This window comes from Cnephaeus nilssonii, assembly GCF_951640355.1.
Source record: "Cnephaeus nilssonii genome assembly, chromosome: 7".
Classification (NCBI taxonomy): Eukaryota; Metazoa; Chordata; class Mammalia; order Chiroptera; family Vespertilionidae; genus Cnephaeus; species Cnephaeus nilssonii.
Genome location: NC_137078.1, coordinates 71,874,031 through 71,897,199, shown reverse-complemented (window position 1 = coordinate 71,897,199; position 23,169 = coordinate 71,874,031). Strand labels below are relative to the sequence as shown.

Here is a 23,169-nt window from a genome sequence, read left to right as displayed (position 1 = left end):
CCCTCAGGGGGAGGGAGGGAACAGGAAGGATCCTCAGGTGCAGGGAAGCCCCGCTGTGTAGGTGAGTGGTCGTGCTGGGGCAGGGACGGGACTAGAACACCTGGACCTCAAACCCGAACTCGGAGGAACCTGGGCCGCTAACAAGCAGCTGGAGCTTGGGCAGGGCACTTCCCTCTGGGCCCAGGGTTCTTTGCTGTCAAAACAGAATAGAAACGCCGAAGCTAGCGCACCTGTACGGCGCCCGCACCTAGTGGGTGCTGTGAGTGTCCTCTCCTCTCCACCCACTTGTCTCAGCTGCGGGCACTGTTACCGAGTCCCTCTCCTACGCCTGAGAGCGGCCCTGCCCTGCACACCAGCGCCAAGGCTCGGTTCGTAGGGCAGGCCTCTTCCCAGCGCCGAGAGGGACTGACTTGCCTCCCTTTCCCTCGGGATTTCCCTTTCCGCCCCCTCGAAGCAAGCCAGAGCGATGGAGGCGGCCTTTGCTCCTTGAGCAACACCTAGTTATCACAGGCCCACTGTGATAGTTTAGTGGGAGAAACAGCAAGCAAACAAATAAGCAGTTGGAAAACACACACACACACACACACACACACACACACACACACACACACACTGTCCCTTTCCCCAGTTTTCTCCTCTTTAGCATTTAACACAAACATACTATGTTTTCCGTTCTGATCTTATTTAATGGCTATCTCTCACTAGAATGTGAACTCCAGAGATTTCTGTTACTTCTCTGATATACCCACCCCCAGAACAGGGCCTGGCACATAGTAAATGCATGTTTAACGAATGACTACTAATAGAAGCAAATAGTGTGCATGATAGAGAATGAGAAGGGGCGGTCCAAGGAGGGCCTCGGAGGGGAGGTGACCTTTAAGCAAGGCCTGAAGGGTGAGGAGAGTCATCCAGGTAGAGGCAACATGTGTCAAGGCATGGCTTAAAGGTGGTGCCTCTTAGACTGAAAAGGTAGAGACGGAAAGGAGGCATGAACCAGGTCTTGATTCGTGACTGACATGGCCAACTTCTCTACCAATTTCCAAAATAGCAGAGAAAGTGGGATTACTAAAACATGGAAAAGGTAAATTTAAGGCAAAGACTGATAGGAATAACCCTCACAATGTATAGCTGCTTACAATAAATGGAGTTCTTTCCCTTATCTCACTTTATCTTTCTTTTAAATTTATCTTTATTGTTGAAAGTATTACAGATGTTTCCGTTGCTTTTGTGTGTGTTTTTCCCATTGACCCCCTCCTCCATCCACCTGCCACTCCCAAGCTTTCACCACACTATTGTCTGTGTCCGTGGGCTATACATATAAGTTCCCCAGTTAATCTCTCTCCCTCCCCACTCCCACCTTCCCTCTGAAATTCATCAGTCTGTTCATGATTCTATTGCAGAGAGTAAGAAATTGGCATAGCCCGGCTGTCATGGCCCAGTGGTTGAGCATCGACCTATGAACCAGAAGGTCACAGTTCGATTCCCAGTCAGGGCACATGCCCAGGTTGTGGGCTCGATCCCCAGTGTGGGGCATGCAGGAAGCAGCCAATCAATGATTCTCTCTCATCATTAATGTTTCCCTCTCTCGCTCTCTCCCTCTCCCTTTCTCTCTGAAATCAATTAAAATAAAAAATAAAAAAAGAAATTGATATAAAGAAGGGACCAGACCTCATTCTCTCATATACATACCTGGTACATCACATGCAATAAAAATGGGTCAAATTGATATAACACCATGCTAGGCTGCCAGCTCTGTGAAGATGGAGCCCATGTCCCCTTTACCTCTGCTGCAGCCCAGCACCTAGCACGGTGCCTGGCTCCCAGACTTTATTTGTAAACGGAATGAGCACTCACCACTCACCGGAGCCTTCCAAATGCCAGGCCTGAGCTTGGTGGTAGAATACAGAAAAAAAATAAGACACCACCCTTGCCCTCAAGGAGGTCCCAGCCTGCTAAGCCTTCCTGAAATAGCTCCAGTAGTAGAACCAGGTTTTCTGAAGCCAAATCCTTTCCTCTATAAGAGATAGGTTTATTGCACACAGGGGGACTGCCCTTCTAAAACCAATGAGAGTAAGTGATAAGAAAATTTGGACAAACTCTCATCAGGAAGAGCCTTGGGCATCGGGCAAGAAGATTGGATTCAATCCAGTAGGCGATGGGGAGCTGTTAAAAGTTGCTAAGCAGGGGACTGGTGTCATCAGCTGGTGACAGGTGCACTGATGGATGGTGTAGAGAGACTAGAAGCACATCCTTTGGGCTTGTGGGAAGCTCCAATATAAATGAATGTGGGAAGCAGGAAAAGGCCCTGTCCCACTAGCTCAGTTGATTAGAGTGTCGTTCCCTATACGACAAGGTTGTGGGTTTGATCCCTGGTCAGGGCACATATAAGAATGAACCAATGAATGCATGCATAGGTGGCACAATGAATCAATGTCTCTCCAATCTCTCTCTCTCTCTCTCTCTCTCTCTCTCTCTCTCTCTCTCTCTCTCTCTCTCTCTCTCCCCCCTCCCTCTTTCCCTTCCACTCTCTCTCAAAAAAAAAAAAAATTCCTGGGAAGTGATTGGTAACCAAGAAACAGGACTTCCAGGTCCTCTGGCCAGCTTAGTGGTTTAGCCCTCTGCCCTTCCACAGACTTGCCCCACACCTTGATCCTAGCACTTTATGCACAAATGAAATTAGCGCCATTGGGAGGCTCTGGGGTGCCCATAAAACTCAGTGACAGTTTGGCAAGTTGGACCCCTGTTCTGTGACACCAGGCACTGAGAATTGGATGAAGACCGCCCCCACTCTTACCCCATTCTGTCCCATCCTCCAGAAGCATGAAATCTAGTGAGAAAGAGCACTAGCCTGGAGACATAAGAGACCCAGGTGTGCATAGCAACCTGCTAACCTTACCACTCCTGGCTTCCTGACCTGGGCCTCAGTTTTCTGTGAGATGAGGAAGAGCATGGATTGAGTGAGGCAGTGCAAAGTGCTTGGCATAGACTCTGGCTCAGTTGGTGGCATCTGTTCTTTAGTGGTTATTATCCCTTTAGTGGATGACTCTCCCACAAGGCCAGGAGCTCCTCCAGAGCACAGACTAGGCTCACTCACCTCTGCATCCCAGCACCTCATTTAGCAGCCCCTATTCGTGTCTACGGCAGAAATGAATGAGAGGAAGTCAAAAGCTGGAGCTCTTAGAGGTCGTTGCATTTTAGAGGAATGATATTTATATCAAATAATGTTCTATGACATGAGATTTACCCTCCGTTCTATTCTCAGGCAAGAGGGAGAGAACATCCGTCCTCTTTTACTTCAATTTGCCTGTGGAATTTTAAAATATTTTAAAAATTCAGTAAGATTTTCTATGTAAAGTGCTTAATCCAGCACTCAGAGCACAGGAAAAGGTCAGGAAACTTTGATGCCAGGTTTGATTTGTTCTTGTTTGCCTGCCTCCCCCTCCAGGCACCAGACTCCAGGGTGGTTCGTCCCTGTCCTCAGTGCTCACACAGCTCATGCACGCACGCAAGGCATCTGCAAGCCTCAGGAGGATGGGAGGAGTCCGGTGACCAGAGTGTAACCACGTGTTTTCTCTCTCCCGGACCTTCCAGGGAATGGGGCCTGGGCCCGTGACTCTCACAGAGCCAGGCCTGCTCTGGGAAGAGCACCTGCTGTCCCCCCAGGCTGCCCGAGCCCTCTGATGATGGGTGAGAGGGAGGAGGAGGAGGAGGAGGAAGCCTGGCTGCAGCTTCGGCCTGTGGAGCCCTCGCCCTCCCAGTGCTGCGGCGGTGGCTGTTCACCCTGTGTGTTCGACCTCTATGAGCGAGACCTGGCGAGGTGGGAGGCAGCCCGAGCCAGCAAGGACAGAAGCCTGCTAAGAGGGAAGGAGTCACCGGTAAGGGACCCCTCAGACAAGAGGGCGAGGGCGGCCGCATCTCTCTGGCCTCAGGTCTGCCAGGATAGCCTCTCCCTGGGGGAAGTGGGACAGATGCTGGCATGTCTCTTGAGTCCCACTTTCTAACTGCGGGATATTTTCCTGTTGCAGAACTTCCCCTCCAGACTGAGCCCAGAGGCGTTCCTGGCCTTCCGCATCAGTGCCATGGACAAACTCACTCAGGACACCTACCGTGTGCGGTTTGCACTGCCTGGGAGCAGCCAGCTCGGCCTGCGGCCTGGCCAGCACCTCATCCTACGGTACACTCAGGTAGTGGGAGGATCAAAGCTTTGCAGCCCTGCTTTGCCAGTTGCTAGCTGTGTGGCCTAGGGCGACTGCTTAACCCCCCACTAGTCATCTTCAAAGTAGACATAGTAATACATGATTCAGAGGGTTCTTGGGATTGAACAAGAATGCATTTTCATAATAATAAAAATAGCAAACACTAATAGCACATACTATCCAAGGGACAATTCTGTGTGCTTATGAGCTCGTTTAATTCTCACAAAACCCCGAGTGGTAGGTACCGTTAGCATACCCGAGAAGAAACGGAAGTCACAGAGGTCTAGTAGCTTGCCCAAGGTCACACAGTCAGGAAATGGTGGAGCCAGGATTGGAAGGCAGGCAGTGTGGCTCTGGCGCCTGTGGTATTAACCCGTGTGATTTGCACCAGTCGATAGAGAGGACACTGTCTTTGAGAACGGGGGACTTGCCCAGTATCACATAGCTAATAAGTTGTGGAGCCAGCATTCAAACTCAGACAGCCCAGCTCCTGAGTTACCCTCTTAACCACTCCTCTGAAGTTTCTTCTTCCTCCCAGCCTACCTGTGTACTCTCCTCCCGCCTTTGTCCCCACCTCCACCTGCCCAGCACAAAGAACCTTTGGGACCTCCAGATGGAGGCCTCTGCCGGCAGTTAACTCTGTGGATGTGAGGCTCAGCAGAGAGATCTGAGCTGCAGACATGGACATGGGAATCATTGGCATCTACCTGGACAGCATTTGGGAGCATGTGGCGTGGAAAGAGGGAAGGGCGGGAAACCCAACCCTGGCTACTCTAGCATTTACGGTATTGGCAAGAGGAGGAAGAGCCAGCAAAGGAGACAGAAGGTGAAGAAGCCAGAGGATGAGGAAAACCAAGAGAGTGCATATTACCGATCACACTCTGGCCACTCACCTTGCACTGACCCCTGGTGTTTGTGCCCAGCTTGTTCTGGCCTGTGGCCTGGCTGTCAGTCCTTAAAGCTCACCATTCCCATGGATGGGAGAGGCCAGAGGGCAGGTCACAGCTCCATGCAACCGACCATAAATCAGGAACTCCCTCCCTCTCCACCACCCACTCCAGTGACCTTCCTAACACATGCAGCTGACCATGTCACTCGCTGTTCCAACACCTGTGCTCATGATGCCTACATAATGGCATCCTAACCCAGACTCCCAGCTTCCTTTCCCAACAAGTCTTCTCCCTCCCCCTGCTGCATATGTGCCCCTTGTTCCAGGCTCATGATCCACTCACCAATTCCTGCCCTACATCATCCTACCTCTAAGCTTTTGCCCAGCATTCCTCTGCCTGGAATTACTTCCCATCCTCACCTGTCAGTGGCCTGCTGGTCCTCTAAGCCCCAGCTCCAGGAGGCCCCCTGAGGTTCCCAGTGCTCCCATGAGTCGCTGCTCCCTCCGTAGCATGTCCGTTTTGCCTGTGGTAGCAAATGTCACCGAGCTCTTTGCATCCAAGCCCAGCTCCTGAGTCACACTCTTAACCACTCCTCTGATTTCCGAGAGAGGAAGGGAGGGAGGGAGGGATAGAAACATCAGTGATGAAAGAGAATCATTGATTGGCTGCCTCCTGCAGGCCCCCTACTGGGGATCGAGCCAGCAACCTGGGATATGCCTAACCGGGAATTGAACCCTAGCCTCCTGGTCAGCACTCACTCACTGAGCTACACCGGCTGGGCAGGACAGGGCCTTTTACTAAAACCTTTGCGTACATCGCAGGGCTGGAGAGAAGAGTGCTTGGGTGCTTCTGGGAAGCTCTGAGGAGTGGCGGTGAGGAACATGGCTCGGCAGTCAGAGCTGGGGGTGACCTTGGGCAAGTGGCTTTCCTTCTCTGAGCCTTGGGTTTTTCACTTGGGTTATTATGTGAATTAAATAAGATAATGCATATACTAGTGATATGCTTGGTGTGCAGTAGGCATGTAAGACAACAAGGGTGCTATTACCATGACAATCATCTTGCACCTTTGTTGACAACGTTGTGCGGAGGATTTATACCTGGGGTTGGGCTTTGGACTAGGGCAGCGGTCGCCAACCTTTCGGACCTCACGGACCACCAGTGGTCCACGGGCCACCAGTTGGCGACCGCTAGACTAGGGCACCTTTGAGGGTCCTTCCCAATCTAATGAACCTAGCACATGGTAGTAAGTATTTAATAAACAACTTGTTAAAAACAGTTGTTTTTTATCTTTATCATTCTATGGTTGAGAAGAAGTCAGGAAAAAAACACATTGATGTCCTAAAGACAGCTCACATCATCAATGTACCCTTTTTAAAAAACATATGTTTTTATTGATTTTAGTGAGAAAGGGAGAGAGAGAAACATTGATCAGCCGCCTCTTGCATGCCCCGACCAGGGACTGAGCCCACAACCCTGGCATGCGCCTTGACCAAGAATCGTACTGGTGACCTCTTGGTGCATGGGTCAATCAATACTCAACCACTGAGCAACACTGGCCGGGTATCAATGTACTCTTTTTTTTTTTTTTACAAGCAGTTTTTGTTGTACATATTTATTAGGTTCCTCAATGTACTCTTGAAGCACTTTCCCACCTGTAACCCCAGTGGAGCTACACCACAGGGACAAAGATGGTTGGCCCATTTTATTAAAGGGGCAGTTTCATATGGATCATAATTTATAGATGAACTAGAGTCCCGGTGCACAAAATTCATGTACTGGCGGGAGTGGGGGGGCTCAGCCTGGCCTGCACCCTCTGTCAGTCCAGGAACCCTCGCTCCTTACCGCCCACCCGCTCGCTGCTCCTTACTGCTCAGCTTGCTGCTCCTTAGTGCTTCCCCGGAGGCAGGAGAAGCCCCTGCCACCGCTGCTCTGCTCGCCAGCCTGTGAGCCCAGCTTCTGAGTGAGCCGCGCTCCCTCTGTGGGAGCGCACTGACCACCAGGGGCAGCTCCTGCATTGAGCATCTGCCCCCTGGTGGTCAGTGCACATCATAGTGACCAGTCGTTCTGTTGTTCGGCTGTAAAGGTCGCTTAGGCTTTTATATATAGGTGACCTGCGGGGGAGCAGGGGGGTGCGGGGGCGGGATGCAGCCAGCTTGGGGCAGCAGGGACCCAGTGCTCTTTTCCCCTGCTCGCCCCTCAGTGAGGACCACTGGGGATGACCAGGCCCACCTTTGCTTTCACCAGCCTGGTGGAGTGGATCCTAGGCGGGTTTGTTGAATGCCTGCCTGCCTGCCTGACTGACTGAGTGCTTCTCTCTCCCAGAGGGATAGTAGATGGCTTAGAAATCCAGAGAGCCTACACACCCATCAGCCCTGCCAATGCAGAAGGCTACTTTGAAGTTTTAATCAAGGTGAGCTGACTCACACGATACTCTGAGCTGTGGATGGAAGCCCCCATTTGCTGGTTTGGGTGGGATGGGGCAGTTCCCACGGATGTGGAAGAGCCGGTGCTCACATGAAAGGAGCTGGCCCGAGGGGAGAGAGGGGACAGTGAAGAAGGGCTTCTCCCATCTCCTTCCTGGTGAAGGGGTCTGCTCGACCCCCAACAGAGGGCTTATTCCTGACAGATTTTATGAAAAGGAGCCTCAGACTGAGCAAGTGAAAGCTGCTCCTCATTTTTGTGCCTGTCGATGGAGAGAGCATGAGCCTTGGGGAGGGTGGGACCCATTGTGTGCTGGGCATGGGGGTCCTCAGACAGAGGAGCAGCCAGAACAGGACAGTGTGTTAGACACATTGCCAGGAGACCCCAGTACAGCACAGGGTGGCAGGAGCTATGGAAAGCAGGCTGCAGAAGATGCGGTATGTTTAAGTAAAGGAGTGGGAACCAGAGGGAAAGGTGGGCGGAAGCTCTAAGTGCTGGGAACTGCATGTGCCATGGAGAAGGAGGCCTGATGGGGGAACTGCTTATCATTTGTCCTGGAGCGGAAGGGGGCATGCAAGGAAAAGTGGGATGTGGAGCACCTTGTGGACCACACTAACCTGAGATTACTTCTCGGGAAGGTGGGCAGGGGCTGGGGCATTTGAGTTGGGTCTTAAAGGAGGCATAGAAATGGGCAGTGGCAGGGGATGGCATCGAGGCCAAGGGGATGGATAAGCAAAGGCAGGGAGAGGTGAAACAGAGCAGGGTCTTGTGGGAACTATTCCCAGTGTGAATGGCAGGAGGAAAGGTGCTTGTGGGGCAGCCAAGGTGGTGAGGGGGTTGGCAGAGACGAGATGAACCAAGTGGGTTGGATACAAAATACCCCAGAGGCCCACAGAATAGGCACCTAATATATAAGAAGTCATGAAGGTCCAATTATGTGGAAAAAAATAATTAGGTGGAACTACATGAAATTGCTGATACTCTAATATTTTTGACTTACAGAAACAGCAGTTTCATATGGGTCAGCCTAATACATAGCTCTAGATCATCATTTCCCAAATGCAGTCCTAGGGAACACCAGCGTTTAAGAATAGCTTTCCCATCCTTTTATCTCCCTCATAGGACAGGGATTATCCCCATTTCATTGATAAGCAGACTAAGGCCCCAGGAGAACCTGAGGCTCCACAGCTAGTAAGTGTGGCAGATGGTGAGCCCTGGCCTCCTGACTCCAAGACCCCAGCACTGTCTCTGGCTCCCGCCTCCCCTGCCTGCCCTCAGAGCCCGAGTGTTTACTCCCTCACACATAAGCTTGGATGGGATCTCTTCTCCGCACAACTGTTTGTCTGGAAGATTCCACAAATCCTCTCCAAATGGCCTGCTTCCCCAAGCTGCTTGTCTGGGTGTGTTTCTGTTGAAAGGATAAGCCTAGAGACAGCTCCCTCCCAGCTGCAAGGCTGCTTTTCTCCTTTGTTTCCCAGAAAGCTCTCTGTAGAGGGATGCTTAATTACCCCTAAGCCGCTGGCTAGGAAGAGCTGGCAATGTCTTTGCAAATTGGGAAGGCAGACGGTGTTAGGTTAACCCTCCCTGGTAGATGAGAAGGAGGAATTCCCAATTCTCAGGCACCTCCTGGGCACCAGGCACTGCTTCTGGCTCTTCATTGTTTCGTTTCAACCTCATAACCACCCTACAGAGTAGATCATGTCCCCATTTTACAGAGGGAGAAGCTGATACTCAAGAGGGGTGATGTCATTCTCCCCAGGCCCCTTGGGGAATACAATTCCAAGTGGAAGAACAAAAGTTCGGTGTCCGTCTGGTTAACTAGTGTGTATTGAGCCAGGCTCTGTGTGGCTGTGCCTCCCCTGAGACAGGGGCCAGAAAACAACGTGTGCTCGGAGACAGCCTCCAGCAAGGTAGGGGAACTGTAGCTTCCCTCCAGACCTCTTCCAGGTGAGCCAAGCAAGGACTTCCCTGGCTTTAGGCACACGGTGTCTAAGGAAGTCAGGGGTGGTACTAGAGGTGGCTGTGGGTGCTTAAAAGCATGTCTGGTGACCAAAGCCCAGTCTGGTTATCTGGTTATAATCTCATATCAAACACTCGCCCAGTCCTGTGGTTCAGTGCTTCCCTCCTACCCCCACCCTACTGTGTCCACTTGCTGTTCCCAGCACATGACCTGGGCAGTCCTACCCCTGCCCATACCGTACTTGATGCCCAGAATCCTCTCTTCCTCTCCCTCCCATTCCCAGAGAATTCCATCTTACCCAGTTTTCAAGATCTAACTCTAACGCTTCCTCTTCCAGGAAGCTATTCTTTTTAAAAATCCTCTCTAATAAAATGGTAATATGCAAATCAACCATCACTCCGCTACATAAGCCACGCCCACCAGCCAAGCCACGCCCACCAGCCAATCAGGGCGAGTATGCAAATTAACCCCAATCCAAGATGGCTACAGCCACAGAGAGCAAGGTTTCCCAGGTAACAGAGCAAGCCAAGCTTTCCATAGCCGTTGCAGGCCTAAGCCTCCACTCAAGCTACAAAGTTTCAATTATAGAAGGTAAACAAATTCAAACAAATGGCGGCAGAATGGAGCTTGAGAGAGCAGGCCAGGGTTGCCGGCGGCAACAGGGGAAGCAAAGCTTTCTGCACACCCTGGCCGGGCTCACCCGCTTAAGGCTACAAAGTTTCAATTGTAGAAGGTGAATTAACTGCCACAGAAATGGCTGCCGCCCCAGGCTACAAAGTTTCAATTGTAGAAGGAAAATAAATTCCAGATACCAGGGCCTCCCCTTAGGTTGCCAGGGGGCGTGGCCGGCCTGCAAACCACCACAGGCCCCTCGCTCAGGCCGCCCTACACCCCAAGGGACCCCCAACCCTTATCTGTGACACCCTTCAGGGCAAACCAGCTGGCCCCCACCCGTGCACCAGGCCTCTATCCTATCTAATAAAAGAGTAATATACAGATTGATCATCACTGCCACACACAATATAGCTGCCCCCATGTGATCAAAGATCCTGCCCCCATGTGGACACAAGATGGCCACTACAAGATGGCCAGCAGGAGAGGGCAGTTGGGAGGCACCCGGCCTGCAAGGGAGGGCAGTTGAGAGGGACCAGGCCTGCAAGGGAGGGCAGTTGAGAGGGACCAGGCTTGCAAGGGAGGGCAGTTGGAGGTGATCAACCCTGCAGGAGAGGGCAGTTAGGAGTGACCAGGCTGGCAGAGGTGGGAAGTTGGGGGCAAACAGGCTGGCAGGGGAGCAGTTAAGCATCAACCAGGCTGGCAGCGGAGTGGTTAGGGGGTGATCAGGCTGGCAGGCAGAAGCGGTTAGGGGCAATCAGGAAGGCAGGCAGGCAAGCAGTTGGGAGCCAGCAGTCCTGGATTGTGAGAGGGATGTCCGACTGCCCGTTTAGGCCCGATCCCACCAGGATCGGGCCTAAACGGGCAGTCGGACATCCCTCCAGGAGTCCCAGATTGGAGAGGGTACAGGCTGGGCTGAGGGACAACCCCCTGCCATGCACGAATTTCGTGCACCGGGCTTCTAGTATATATATATATATATTTTTTTTATTATTATTAATTTCAGAGAGGAAAAGAGAGGGAGAGAGAGAGAAAAACATCAATGATGAGAGAGAATCATTGGTCAGCTGCCTCCTGCACGCCCCCTACTGGGGATCAAGCCCACAACCAGGGTATGTGCCCTTGACCAGAATCGAACCTGGGACCCTTCAGTCCACAGGCTGATGCTCTGTCCACTGAGCCAAACCATCTAGGGCCAGGAAGCTATTCTTGATCCTGCTCCATTGGAAGTGACTGCACCTCTTCAGTGTTCTCCCAGCACTTTATCCTTCTCATGCAGTATTAGGTAGTCTCTACCGTGTGTATGTCTGAGACAGGTTCCTCCTGGATTGTGAGCTCCTTAAAGGGAGGGCCTGAATCTGAATAACTGAGTGATTGATCGATTGACTCATTCACTCATTTGTTCATTCATATATTTATGGCTGCCTTCATGGAGCTTCAGGTCCAGCTGTCTTCCCTGCAGCCTCAGCATGGTGCCTGGCACAGCGTGAGCAGGCCCTCAGAAAATGTAGACTGCCTCCCGTGGAGGAATCTCCACATCCTTCATTTTTTCATCCAGTGTAGGGTAATGCAGAGATTTCAAATGAGTGGTCTACACACTGATTCCAGCCCGTAATTGCATTTGGTTTTGGCCTGTAGAGTGTTTTTAAAAAATTTGACTTAATTGCTGACGTTTCAAAAGTGGGAGATTTAACATAAAAATATGGATGTTTTGCTCCTGTGGGAAATCAGGTCTGGCATCATCAGCCCCACGACCTGTACTGGAATCTACAAAGTGGCTTCTTCCTTTAGAAGGAGCATTCACTCCCCAATTTACCACAGTCCCTACCGTTCCCTGCTGCCCTCTGGTACTGCGACTGAGTGTTAGTTGTCACTGACCATTTCGTACCCAGCTCTTCACTCAGTTATGTTACCTGTATGGGCCCTGAGTTATGTGGGTTGAGACCTCTGCAGTTAAAGCTGAAGGCCCTATGGATTCTCATCCCAGCCTCGCCATGTCCCTTCTGTGTAAGCTTCGGGGCCTCCTCTGAAAATTGGGAACGACAGTACCAATTCTGTGGGAGGAGGAGGAGGATTAAATGAGACGCCACTTGTAACGTATTTAGCACTGCAGAAAGGGCTCCGAGGAGTGGCTGGTGTGGTTTGGATTGGCAGCGTTGCCCATCCCGATGAGGTCTCCCTGTGTTTGCTCCCAGTGCTACCAGACGGGGCTCATGTCCCGGTATGTTGAGTCCTTGAGAGCAGGAGACACGGCTTTCTGGCGAGGACCTTTCGGGAACTTCTTCTATAAACCAAACCAGGTCAGTGCCAGCACACTGGATCTTCAGGAGACCCCCCTCCCTTCCTCCCTCTCCCCTCCGCACCCCAGCTTAGCCTCCAGGACTGCAGCTTCCAGTTTGGGGTTTCTGCGTCTCACTGTACCATTCTTCCTGAGCCCAAACCCAAGCCCGAGAGTGTCCTTGGGGCTGGACATGGGAGGCGATGGAATAGGCACTAAGAAATAAAATTGCCTGCCCGTGCTCCAGAACTGTCCACGACTGCCCATCTCGTAGAAAACTCAGACTCACGTACTTGGTATTTAAGACCCCGATTCCATCTCACCCTCACATATCTTTCCAGATGCACATTCCTGTTTCAAGACCACAGAGACTGCCCCCTAATTCTGTCTCATGGCTCGCTGCCTGGGAGGCCACTGCTTCCCAGCCGGGAAGGCTCTTCTCCTTATCTCCATGCTACGCTCAGAGCCTTCCCTCGTGTTCCCAGGAGGAATCAGTAATTTTGCATCAGTTGGTGCATATCTGGAAGGCAGTTTGGCAGTAGGAAGAGTCTTAAAAATCTCTGACCCAGTAATTCCACTTCTGGAAGTCTGTCTGTGGAAGGAATCCCAAGTGCTGACTCTTGCACATGTTCATTGCAGCTTTATTGATGATAACAAGGAATTGGAGATAGCTGAGTATTCAACCACAGGGGAACATTTAAGTACACTGGGTTACAGGTACTTAAAAGAATTATCCTGGATTTTAAAATTATGTTTATAATTGATATTGTATGTTTATGTTATAAGATCAAGTGACAAACACTGGGCACAAAACTGAATAGACACCAGCCTGGGAAACTAAGTTAAAATGCACAGAAAAAAAAAATATGGGAAGAAAATGCAATTAAATGATAGCATTATTTCAGCTCTGGGTGATGAAATAAGGGGTGATTTTTATTTTCTTCATTATACTTTCCAAATGCTCCGTGATGAACACCTATTACCTTTCTAATTAGGAAAACAAAGTAAAACAAAAAACAAGGAAGAGAATGAGTCATTCCTCTCCATTCTTTTTGTTTAAGTTAAAAATAGCTTTTATTGTTTGTTTTTCCTTATTATAAATGCAATACATGTTCATTACAAAAAAAATCAGCAGATACGGTATATAGAGAGGCAATAAGAAGGAAATAAAGACACCTGCAGGCCATCTACCCAGACATATCAGTCTTACTGCCTTGGCATGTATCCTTCTAGATCAGTGGTCGGCAAACTGCGGTTTGCCACTCTGTTGACTAATGAGTTTGCCAGCCACTGTTCTAGATAGATCCTCTTCCGTGCATCAGTGTATGTACAAGTGCACACACCTTTGTGCGTATAGTGACATCACGCATATAGGTGCCAGGCTCTGATGTGAATCCTCACAACAGCTCCTAGTTCTGCTACCCTCATTTTACAGATAAGGGCTGTGCATATATATATATATATATATATATATATATATATATATATATATATATATATATTGATTTCAGAGAGGAAGGAAGAGGGAAAGAGAGAGATAGAAACATCAATGATGAGAGAGAATCATTGATTTCCTGCCTCCTGTATGCCGCCACTGGGGATTGAGCCTGCAACCCGGGCATGTGCCCTGACCAGGAATCGAACCGTGACTTCTTGGTTCATAGGTGAACGCTCAACCACTGAGCCATGCTGGCCAGGCAGGGTGTGCATATGTTAATACTCTTCTACAATATTCTCCTAATGTTAACCATTTTCAGCCTTGCATTTTAGTTGAGGATGTCCCTGTGTCCCCCAGACCTAAGAGCAGGCACTGAGGATCTCCCGTTTTCTCCCAACCTTGAGGTGCGCCTGATGAAGGTTATCTTCACCACCTTTTCTGGGTGGAACCTCTCCATGCCTCGTGGCCGCTCCTCTGCATCCACAGAACACGATGGAAAGCCCCTGCACTTCCTGTCTAGGGAGGATGTAGGGCCCCGCAGTGAGGAAGAAGAGATGGGGTCCCACACATTGACACTGGCCCCTGAGGAGGCTGGGGTGCTCAGCCCTCTTCCCGGCCCTGTCTTGCTGCTCTGCAGTTGTCTTCATTGCAGATGGACATCAAGTCGGCCTGGAGGACTGACACGTTAGCATGGATCTATGTGTTCCTCCACACACATTCCCCTGTCTTCATCCAGGGCCGGGCCCTTGCTGAACCCTGGGGCCCAAAATGGGTCAGACAAGACCCCTGTACTCCAGAAGCTCATGGTCTAACGGGGAGACTGACACCCCCACAGATGACAACAGCACAGCATGGCCATGTTGTGAGGCAGGTCCATAGGGGGCTGTGGGGAAACCAGGAAGGACCCCTCACCTGTCCCTGGCTCAGGGAAGGCTTCCCAGGGGAGCCCCTGAGCAGCAGTGGGAGGAGGAGGACCAGGGTAGGCTAAAGACTGGAAGACTGGCAGGCAGGGATTCGGGGCTGGATGGCGTGGCCGCAGTAGGGGCTCAGAAAGGGGAAGGGATCTATGGAAAGGATCTTTGTAGTCTGGAGAGGAGCAGGCTCAGGTTTCCAAACCAGTGCCCCGAGACCTCTGCAGGGCTGCCCTGGCACAGAGGAAACAGCCCGAGTGCAGGGCCGGCATGGCGGCCGTGGGCAAGGCTGAGCTGAGAGCAGGTTTTAGCTCCATGTGAGGTGGGAAGACCTCCCTGGCAAAGGGAGTCAGTCCGTAATAGAGCAAACTGACTTGCAAGGTAATGGGCTACCTGTCAGCAGAAGCAGGTAAGAGTCCTGTGGGGATGCTTTAGCAGGAAAACCACTGTAGGATGGGCTACACCCTCATGCTCCCTTTCAGCACCAGATTCCTTGATTTCTGTTAACACGGACCTTCCAAGAAGTAGACTAACAAGCAAGGTGGTATCCGAGAGGAGGCAGAGGGGGTCACTCAGAGGGATGAGCACTAGGAAGGGCAGGGCCCTCCGGTTCAGGCAAGCCCAAGAACAGCCCCGAAGTGGGTGGGTGCGGTGAGACACCCCCCCCCCCCCAACCCTTCCTGTCTATACCCCTCCTGTTCCCCAGTATGGTGAGCTTCTCATGCTGGCTTCGGGCACCGGCCTGGCCCCCATGGTGCCCCTCCTGCACAGCATCACGGACAATGCGGAGGACGAGACCTTTGTCACCCTGGTCGGCTGCTTCAAGACCTTTGAGGGCATCTACTTGAAAACCTTCCTGCAAGAGCAGGCCCGCTTCTGGAACGTCCGCACCTTCTTTGTTCTCAGCCAGGTAAGCCCAGGGCGGTGACTTCCTTTCCCGATTGAGACTGCACTCTGCACCTGTCCCGAGGCTGCAATGATCCCGCCCCTGGTGGAATCCCCACCCTGCGCCTGGCAGGGAGCTCATTATGCAGATGAGGAAACATGCTCAGGAGGGCGGAGGTGCTGCTGGACGGGGAAGGCCAGGATTTGAGCCTGGGACTCTCTGACTCCAGAGCTCCAGCTCTCACCCATCATGCTTCGCTGCCTGTCATCCGCCCTCTGGCATCAGCAGTTGTGTGATTTGGGGGTCTGGTTGTGGAGTGAGTGGCCAGACCACAGAACTCCTTGAGGCAGGGTCCACCTGTCTGGATCACCACACTCCTCAGTGCTTAGCACAGAGCAGGCACTCCCTCCGTCCGAGCCCACTGCGCTTCTTAGGGTCCCTGCCACATCACTTTGCCCCTGCCTGGGAGGAAAGCTGCTTTCCAACTCTCCTGGCTGCAAACACTCTAGCTGGAAGCGATTCTGCCTCCTGACCCCCCCTGCCTCTGGCTCCCCATCCCCTCATTCACTCAGGCCTTCCCAGCCCCGCCCCTGTGGGCCCTAATAGCATGGGGGCCCATCATGCCCCTTATGTCAAGCCCAGCCCTTAGCTCTCTCTGTTCACCTGCCTCCCCCTGTCAGGAGCTTTATTTCTCCTTCCTGGAGCCCTGGGTTGGGGTGCCCTGCTGGCGCCTCCCTCCATGCTCTGTTGCTCAGGGTCAGCCTCATTGCCCTGTACTTTGGACCCCCCTTCTCATCAGTTTCCTCTTTGAGTCAGCTTTAGAGTGTCCCTAAAGACGTCTGTGATCCTTGACTTGTGGCTGGGTGGGCGTGTCAGGAAACTGGGTTTCCCGTCCCAATGCCAGAGGTCCGGGGATCCCCAGGGGCCGGGGTCTGCTGGCCTGTCCATGGGACAGAGTTGTCGAGAGGGTCGTGCTTGGTGAACGTGAGCAGCAGCGGCAGTGCCCAGGGGAACGAAGCAGAAGGCCGATGCAGCCTGAGGGAGGGGGGAGGGAAAGGCCACTGCTGCCCGGCAGCACCCTCCCCCCAGCCCGAGGGCCTGGTCATGGAGGGTGGCAGCTGGGGCAGGAAGCTGGCACCTGGCAGAATCGCCCCGGCTTCCTTTTTCCAAACCACATGCTAGGTGCATGATGAAAAATGAGGATGACCTGCTCCCTTCCATCCAGGCATCACCTGTTTATGGGAGACAGCCACAGGGATGGCTGACAATGGCTTCCCCTCCTTGAGCTCTTTCTCTGTGGCTGGCACTATTCTAAGCATTTTATGTGTGTTAACTCATGTAAACCCCCACCACAATCTTAGGAGTTTTGTGCCGCCATCACGCCCATTGTACAGATGTGAAAACTGAGGCTCAGGAGATTTCAGAACCTTGCCCAAGGTAACAGCAAGTTGGTGGAAAGCTGGATGTGAATCCTGGTGGTCGTACTCCAGAGGCCCTGCCCTTACTGCTCATCAGTGTAAGACAGCATAGGGCTGGGTGCTGCTGAGGGTGTTCAGGATGCTGCAGCAAGCAGGGAGGGTTTCACAGAGGAGGTGGCACCCGAACCTGGGCTTGTGGGTAGAGTTCAAGTTCACCAGCAGTAGAGGGCCTTCAGCCTTGAGCTGGGGCTTGGATGATGCCGGGGGCCTGGGATGGGTCAGGCGAGTGGGCTGGCCATCAGTGGCAGGGATGATGGAGTGAGAGGCACCTCCTGCTCGTCCGCACTCCCTCCACTCAGGATGCTCCCTCTCCTGCCTGGTTGCAGCGACAGCTTGAATCTTCAAGCGTCTCCCTGCTCCAGACACCCCCTGTTGATTTGTCCTTCATCCTGCAGCTGGGAGGGCAACTCTGACACACCTCCGCCGCTTCCAGCCCTTCCTTGGCTCCCACTGCTCTCAGCCCGCATGGCTGTGCCCGTCCTCTGCCGCCTTGTCCCCAGGCACGCCCTCCCTGCGTGCTGCAATCTGGTGGCACTGGTCTGCTGAGCTTGCAGGTGTCTGCTCTTCTGGCTGCTGGGCCTGTGCTCACCATCGTTCCCATTGCCAGGAGTACTCCTCCCCACTTCTTCACCCAACACCTACTCATTCCTCATCTCCGCTGAGGTCATGCCATGCGGGAAGCGGGAAGCGAGAAGCGCTCCCTGAGCCCCGGGCTGGATAGATGTTTCACCTGTCACACTGCCTGGGCTCTCCTCCTTCGCAGCACATTGTTTACCGTCCCCTCCCCACATGAGCAGTAACCAGACCCTGTGCATCTCGGGGTGTGCAGCTGAGGAGGGCTGAGCCAGCCTAACTGGTCTGAGGGAATCGGGCAGTGGGAAGGAGAGGGGAGGCCTATGGTTCCTGCCATCAAGGGCCCAGAGGGTGTGTGAGAGCATGGAGGGAGCCGGGAAGATCCAGGTCCTCCGAGGACGCCCTGTCAGCACCACATTGCCGTCCTCAGAGGGCCCCAGGGTCAGAGGAGCTCTGGGAGGTGGGCTCCCAGGCCCTGGCCTGCACCTGAGATTAGAGGCTGCCCTCTCAGAGCCTCTGCCAGGTTTCTCATCACTCCACTCTCACCACACTGGCTCAGAGAGGTCACTGTCAGCCAGGCGTGGCAGCAAAGTCAGATCCCAACCCGAACCCCAACTGGAGCCCCTCTCTCCTCCTGCCTCTGCTTAGCCAGGAACTAGAAGCTCAGAGGTCTGAGTAGTCCCATTCTGTTGGTTTTTGTTTGTTTGTTTTGGGTACTGGTTATGAGTTCTTCATTCAAGTTCTTCAAACTGTATATACTCAATGATGCCTACCGTTTTCTATCCGTATGTTATACTTCAGTAAAACGTTTACCTAAAGAAATGCCTCCAAGTCAGCAGCAGCGGAGCTTTCCTTTAGTGGCCCTGAGGCTGAAAGCCACAGCCCAGGCCCGAAGCACAGGAGGAGCCGGCCCTGGTCCCTCGGCTCTGTGCAGCCCGGATCACCTCCTGCCTTTCCCGTGAGAGAAACAGACCCCTCTCCTGGGCAAGGCGCTGCTGCTGGGAGCTCTGATCCGCACGGGCAGCACGAGGCCAGGAACCGTGCCTGTTCAGAGCAGCTGCCCTGTCCCCAGGCCTAGCACAGTGCTAGGCACAGAGTGACCACCCAGTCAATACTGGTAAACCAGCAAGTTAACTGACGCCTTAAAACAGATGAACGCCAGTTATGCTCCCAGGGTGATGGTGTGGACAACCTTGGAGAGATGCTGGGAGACCCACAGTAATGGGGAGAAAACACTCCCCCCAGGGTGACCCCCAAGAGGCAGTGAGAAACAATGAGGCCTGAGTTCTCCTGCCTCTGCTCCTACCTCACTGTGTGGCCCCCCAGAATGTCCCTCCTCCCTGTGCCTCCCCTGTTGTAGGAGGGTAACTACCTACCTACAGGCTGGCGGTGGGGGTGCTGTGTCCAGCGTGAGCAAGTGCCTGACTTGTGGTAGGGCTAGGTGAAGGTTACCTTCCCATCCCCTCTGCCTCAGTTTCCTCATTGGGCAAGGATAGCTGTGTGTGAACTCTAAGGACCCCCAGTAGTCACCCCCACTGTTTCTCATCATCCCAGGAGAACTCCCCGGAGCAGCTTCCCTGGAGTTACCGGGAGAAGACCCGCTTTGGCCACCTGGGCCAGGACCTGATTGAAGAGCTGGTTGGCTCCTGCCGGAGAAAGCCGTTTGCGTTGGTCTGTGGCTCGGCTGAGTTTACCAAGGACATGGCCAGGTGCCTGCTGCGTGCGGGCCTGGCCGAGGACTCCTACTTCCTCTTCTAGGCCTGGCCCCCCTTAAAGCCCAGGCCAGGGGCCTGCCAGTGAGACCCAGGGAGGAACACAGGCCGGAATCAGAAAACGCGACAGAAGACCACAGCTGACTTGCCACGTGATCTCCGCGGCTCTCTGTACCTCCGTGCACCTGTATCTCATCTGCTGCCTCCCTCAGCAGGCATCCTGCAGTGTGGAGGGAGGTGGGGGTGGCAGGATCCTGGGGAGGAGTAGCCAGCTGGGAGTCAGGAAGGACTTCCTGGAGGAGTCCTGGTCCAGGCTGAGCGGCAGGAGGAGGAGGGGTTGGTGGGAGGAGGGGCCAGAAGCGCTCCCTGGTTCCTCAGGTTAGAGGGCTGTGCGGGCTCCCGTTAGACCATGCCCTGTGCTTCCCCTGGGGACGGACTCCCTGGGAGGCCTCAGGGCTGGCTCAGTGACTGTCCGTTACCGTGCAGGGAATGACCACAGCGGCGAAAGCTCTTTGGAGGAGGAACTTGCCTTCTGTGCCTCCAGGGCCAGGGGCCTGACACAAGGACGGTCTTGGGTTCTGTGACCTGACCCCATTCCCGGAGCAGCGAGGTGGGGCTTTGGGTTACCTTTGTTTTGTATTGGCCCTGGGCCTTCCCTGCCGCGAAGGGCTTCGCTCAGTCTCCCTTCCCTAGAGCCCAGCCCAGAGTCCTTTTTCCAGCCAAAGAGCCACACACACAAATGCCCCTCCTCCTGCAGGCAGCCAGCTCAGCCCTCCCTTCAGCTCTGGTGCCCTGGCGACGGTTGCTATGGAGATCTAAAGATAGAGCAGGAGTCAGGAGACCTGGGTCCTTCTCCCTGCTCTGCCCACTGAGTGGATGCTGATTCTGATCCACCCTCCCCTCCCGTCCACCCCCGCCCCCTCCATCCTGCGTGGGGCGTGCCCTCCCCGGGGAAGCGGGCGCCCCTGGGCAGCGCACTGCAGCTAATGAATTCTGCCTTTCGCAGCCAGGCTCCAGTGCCTGCACCAGCTCAAGCTGGCTACAGGCAGTCCCAGAATCAGAATGTTGTCACGGAGCCTCAGGATGAGAGAACCAGAGAATCATCTAGTTAGAATTTTACCGTCAGACAACCCCAGTCCTCCTCTTGTCAGAGGTTAAAGTTCAGGACTCCGGAGAGCACCTAGTCGGCCAGGCTCGTTGCGTCAGTGGGGAAACTGAGGGCCGATGAGGCTGAGTGACCAGACCAAGGAAAACCGTTCACGGCGGGGCCGGCACCGGAAGCCAGGTCTCCGAGTGGCAGCCTGTGCTCAGTGGTTTTAAAACTGGGCTCCGCAGGACACGAGGGTTCCTGCTGCGGCAGCAGTGACGGGATGGCCAGACGGGGTCTCAGGCCCCCCTTCAGTCAGAGCAGCCTTATTTTTATTCTGTTTATGTTTGGGAGCTGGGATTAATTTTCACTTATGAAAAAAGGGCTTCCTTGCACCGCCCCAAAAGTTGCAACAAATCTGTGTTCGGTGCCACGTTCAGTAACTAATCATGACAAGCAGCTGGGGGTGTTGCCAAGGGTTTCAAAGGCACAATTCCGTGGTCAGATATGTGGGGGATACTGACTGTGACCTTCACGGAGAATCACATGTACACGAGGGCAGAAAGGCTCTGAAAGCCCAATGGTAAAGAAACTTCTTCACTGCGTTTAACCGTGTTTCGCTGTGGACCGTTGTCCACTGGAGTCTGTGAGCTGGCGCTCCTTGGGGAAAGCGGGGCTGTCCAGCACCTCCTTTTAGCGCCGTGCCGTGTGGGCAGGCTGCGCTGCGTCAGGCCCAGCAGGAACTGTGCTCTCCTCTGGCCTCGCCTGTCACGTGGACAAGACACATTTCCTCTCTCGGGGCCTCGGAAATCTGGGCGTCTTCCCCTCGCTTTCCTCTCCCTCAGCTCATCTCGCTGGCTCTCCTCACAGGGACTCCTGGGGGTCCTGTTATGGGCCAGGCTCCGTTGTAGGCACCGAGGAAGCGACAGGAAAAGGCAGGTGAGTTCTGGGAAGCTCCTCCCGGGAGCTGACAGCCCGAAAGGAGAGCAGGCGTGAACCTGTGATGCCAGGGCCGCGTGTTCTGGGCAGGGACGTGGGGAGTGCTGGTAGAGTGGACGGCGAGGGAGAGGGCCGGGGCCTCCCTGCACTGAGTGGAGAGGCCCCAAAGGTAATCCCCTCACCCATAAGGCTGGTGGGGGTCCCTGCTTGAGGGGTGGGAGTCTGGGGCAGTTCTTGTGTCTGTTTTGTCCCCTTTAGATCCTAGACGTGTAGATATCACAAGGCCACCGTGATACCCAGCAGCCCCTCTCGTCCTATAATGTCACCCTCTCCTCCCCCTCGCTCCACGCGGACCTGTGCCGCCTGGATACGGTGGGGTCTCTCCCCAGGGGCCGTGTAAGGCCCCAGCCGTGGTGCCAAGGTGCCAACAGCGGATGTCGCCTGGAAACGAGGGCTTGTGGCCTTGCTGTGCCTCGCAGGATGCTACGTGAGCCCAGGAAGAGGACTGGCTGGGAGATGTGGGGATGCACCTCTGAATCAGGGGCGAGGTTCCCCGTCAGCGGCCCACTGCCGCCGCCGTGGGAGGTGTGCCGTCTGGGTGGCGGCAGCACAGTGACAGCGGCCTCAGCCCAGCCTTCACCATGTCGTGCTGCACCCACCGCTCGAGCGACCTCACGGGTCTCCCGGCCTCCAGCCTCTCCCCACGCCCCTCTCACACTGCAGCCAGACCATTCTTTTTCACTGTGGTGAGGACACTTAACATGAGATCAGCCCTCGTAACACGTTTTCAAGTGGACAGTGCGTTGTTGACTGTGGGCACAGACCTCCAGCGCTCATTCAGACCCCTGTTCCTCACACATCTGAGCCTGTCACTACCGTGCGTAAGATCCTCCGGTGGCTCCCTGCCACCCTCGGGATACGGCCTCTCAGCTGTTCACCTTTGCAGACTTCCTTTATACTGACCCCTGGCCCCCCGACCCCCAGCTCGTGTGTTCCAGCTTGTTCTCTTGCATCAGTCATTCCCTTCCCATTGGCTGCTTCCGCTGCCCGGGCCACCCTGCCGTCCTGTCGCCACGCGCCTTGGCCGCCTTGTTTTCTGAGGGCTCAGCTCAGTGTCACTCCCTCTCGAAGCCTTTCCTCCTCTGCCCTCCAGGCCAGATGAGTGGGCAGGCTCACGTGTTCCGTGTGGCACCTCTCAGACTGTCTCGTTTGCATGCGAGCACACCAGCGGCCCCTCCAAGGCCTATTTGGTGAGACCCCAGTGTGGGGGGTGCTCCGTATATCCTGCATGTCTACCACCTCAATAATAAACAGCTAATACTCACGGAGTACTTTACAGGTTGCAAAATGCGTTTACAGCTACACTGAAGCATGTAATTGTTGCCAAAATGCATTTTAGTACCCCATTTTACTGATGAGGAAACTAAGCTTATGAGACAGTAAGGCCATTCTCCAAGGTCATGTGGGGGTACACGCATTTCAGCATGCTGTCATTGTTATAATGATCATATGTGACACACGAGTGCACCGGGAGATGTGTGTAAAGATGGTCATGGCCACCCTGTTTGAAATAGCAAAGAATAAAAAGTACCTGTCTGTGCACCAGTAAGAGAATGCAGAAATGAGCTGAACTGTTCTACAGAGGCCTGCACCGGAATACCACACAGCGGTAAGGTGAGGAACCAGGCCTGCGTGTGCCAGCACAGACTAAATCCTGAAACGTAATGACTGAGGGAAAAGGAGAGGCACAGTGAGATAACCATATTCAGAAAATTTAAAAACACAAAA

General features: G+C 53.7%; 1 protein-coding gene across 3 annotated transcripts; it reads left to right on the top strand.

Annotated features, from left to right (window-relative positions):
• Positions 1 to 2: 2 nt before the first annotated feature.
• Positions 3 to 23,169, top strand: CYB5RL (cytochrome b5 reductase like). 3 transcript variants are annotated; one of them, XM_079776646.1, is made up of 7 exons: positions 3 to 61; positions 3,460 to 3,875; positions 4,026 to 4,174; positions 7,409 to 7,496; positions 12,275 to 12,379; positions 15,413 to 15,616; positions 19,198 to 23,169. In XM_079776646.1, exons 2-7 carry the CDS (start codon positions 3,681 to 3,683, stop codon positions 19,399 to 19,401), a joined length of 945 nt encoding a protein of 314 aa, XP_079632772.1. In that variant the 5' UTR covers positions 3 to 61; positions 3,460 to 3,680; the 3' UTR covers positions 19,402 to 23,169. The 3 variants fall into 3 exon arrangements, with proteins under 3 accessions (XP_079632772.1, XP_079632774.1, XP_079632773.1); XM_079776647.1 differs by having other exon boundaries at positions 28 to 61; positions 3,592 to 3,875; XM_079776648.1 differs by lacking the exon at positions 7,409 to 7,496 and having other exon boundaries at positions 4,026 to 4,184.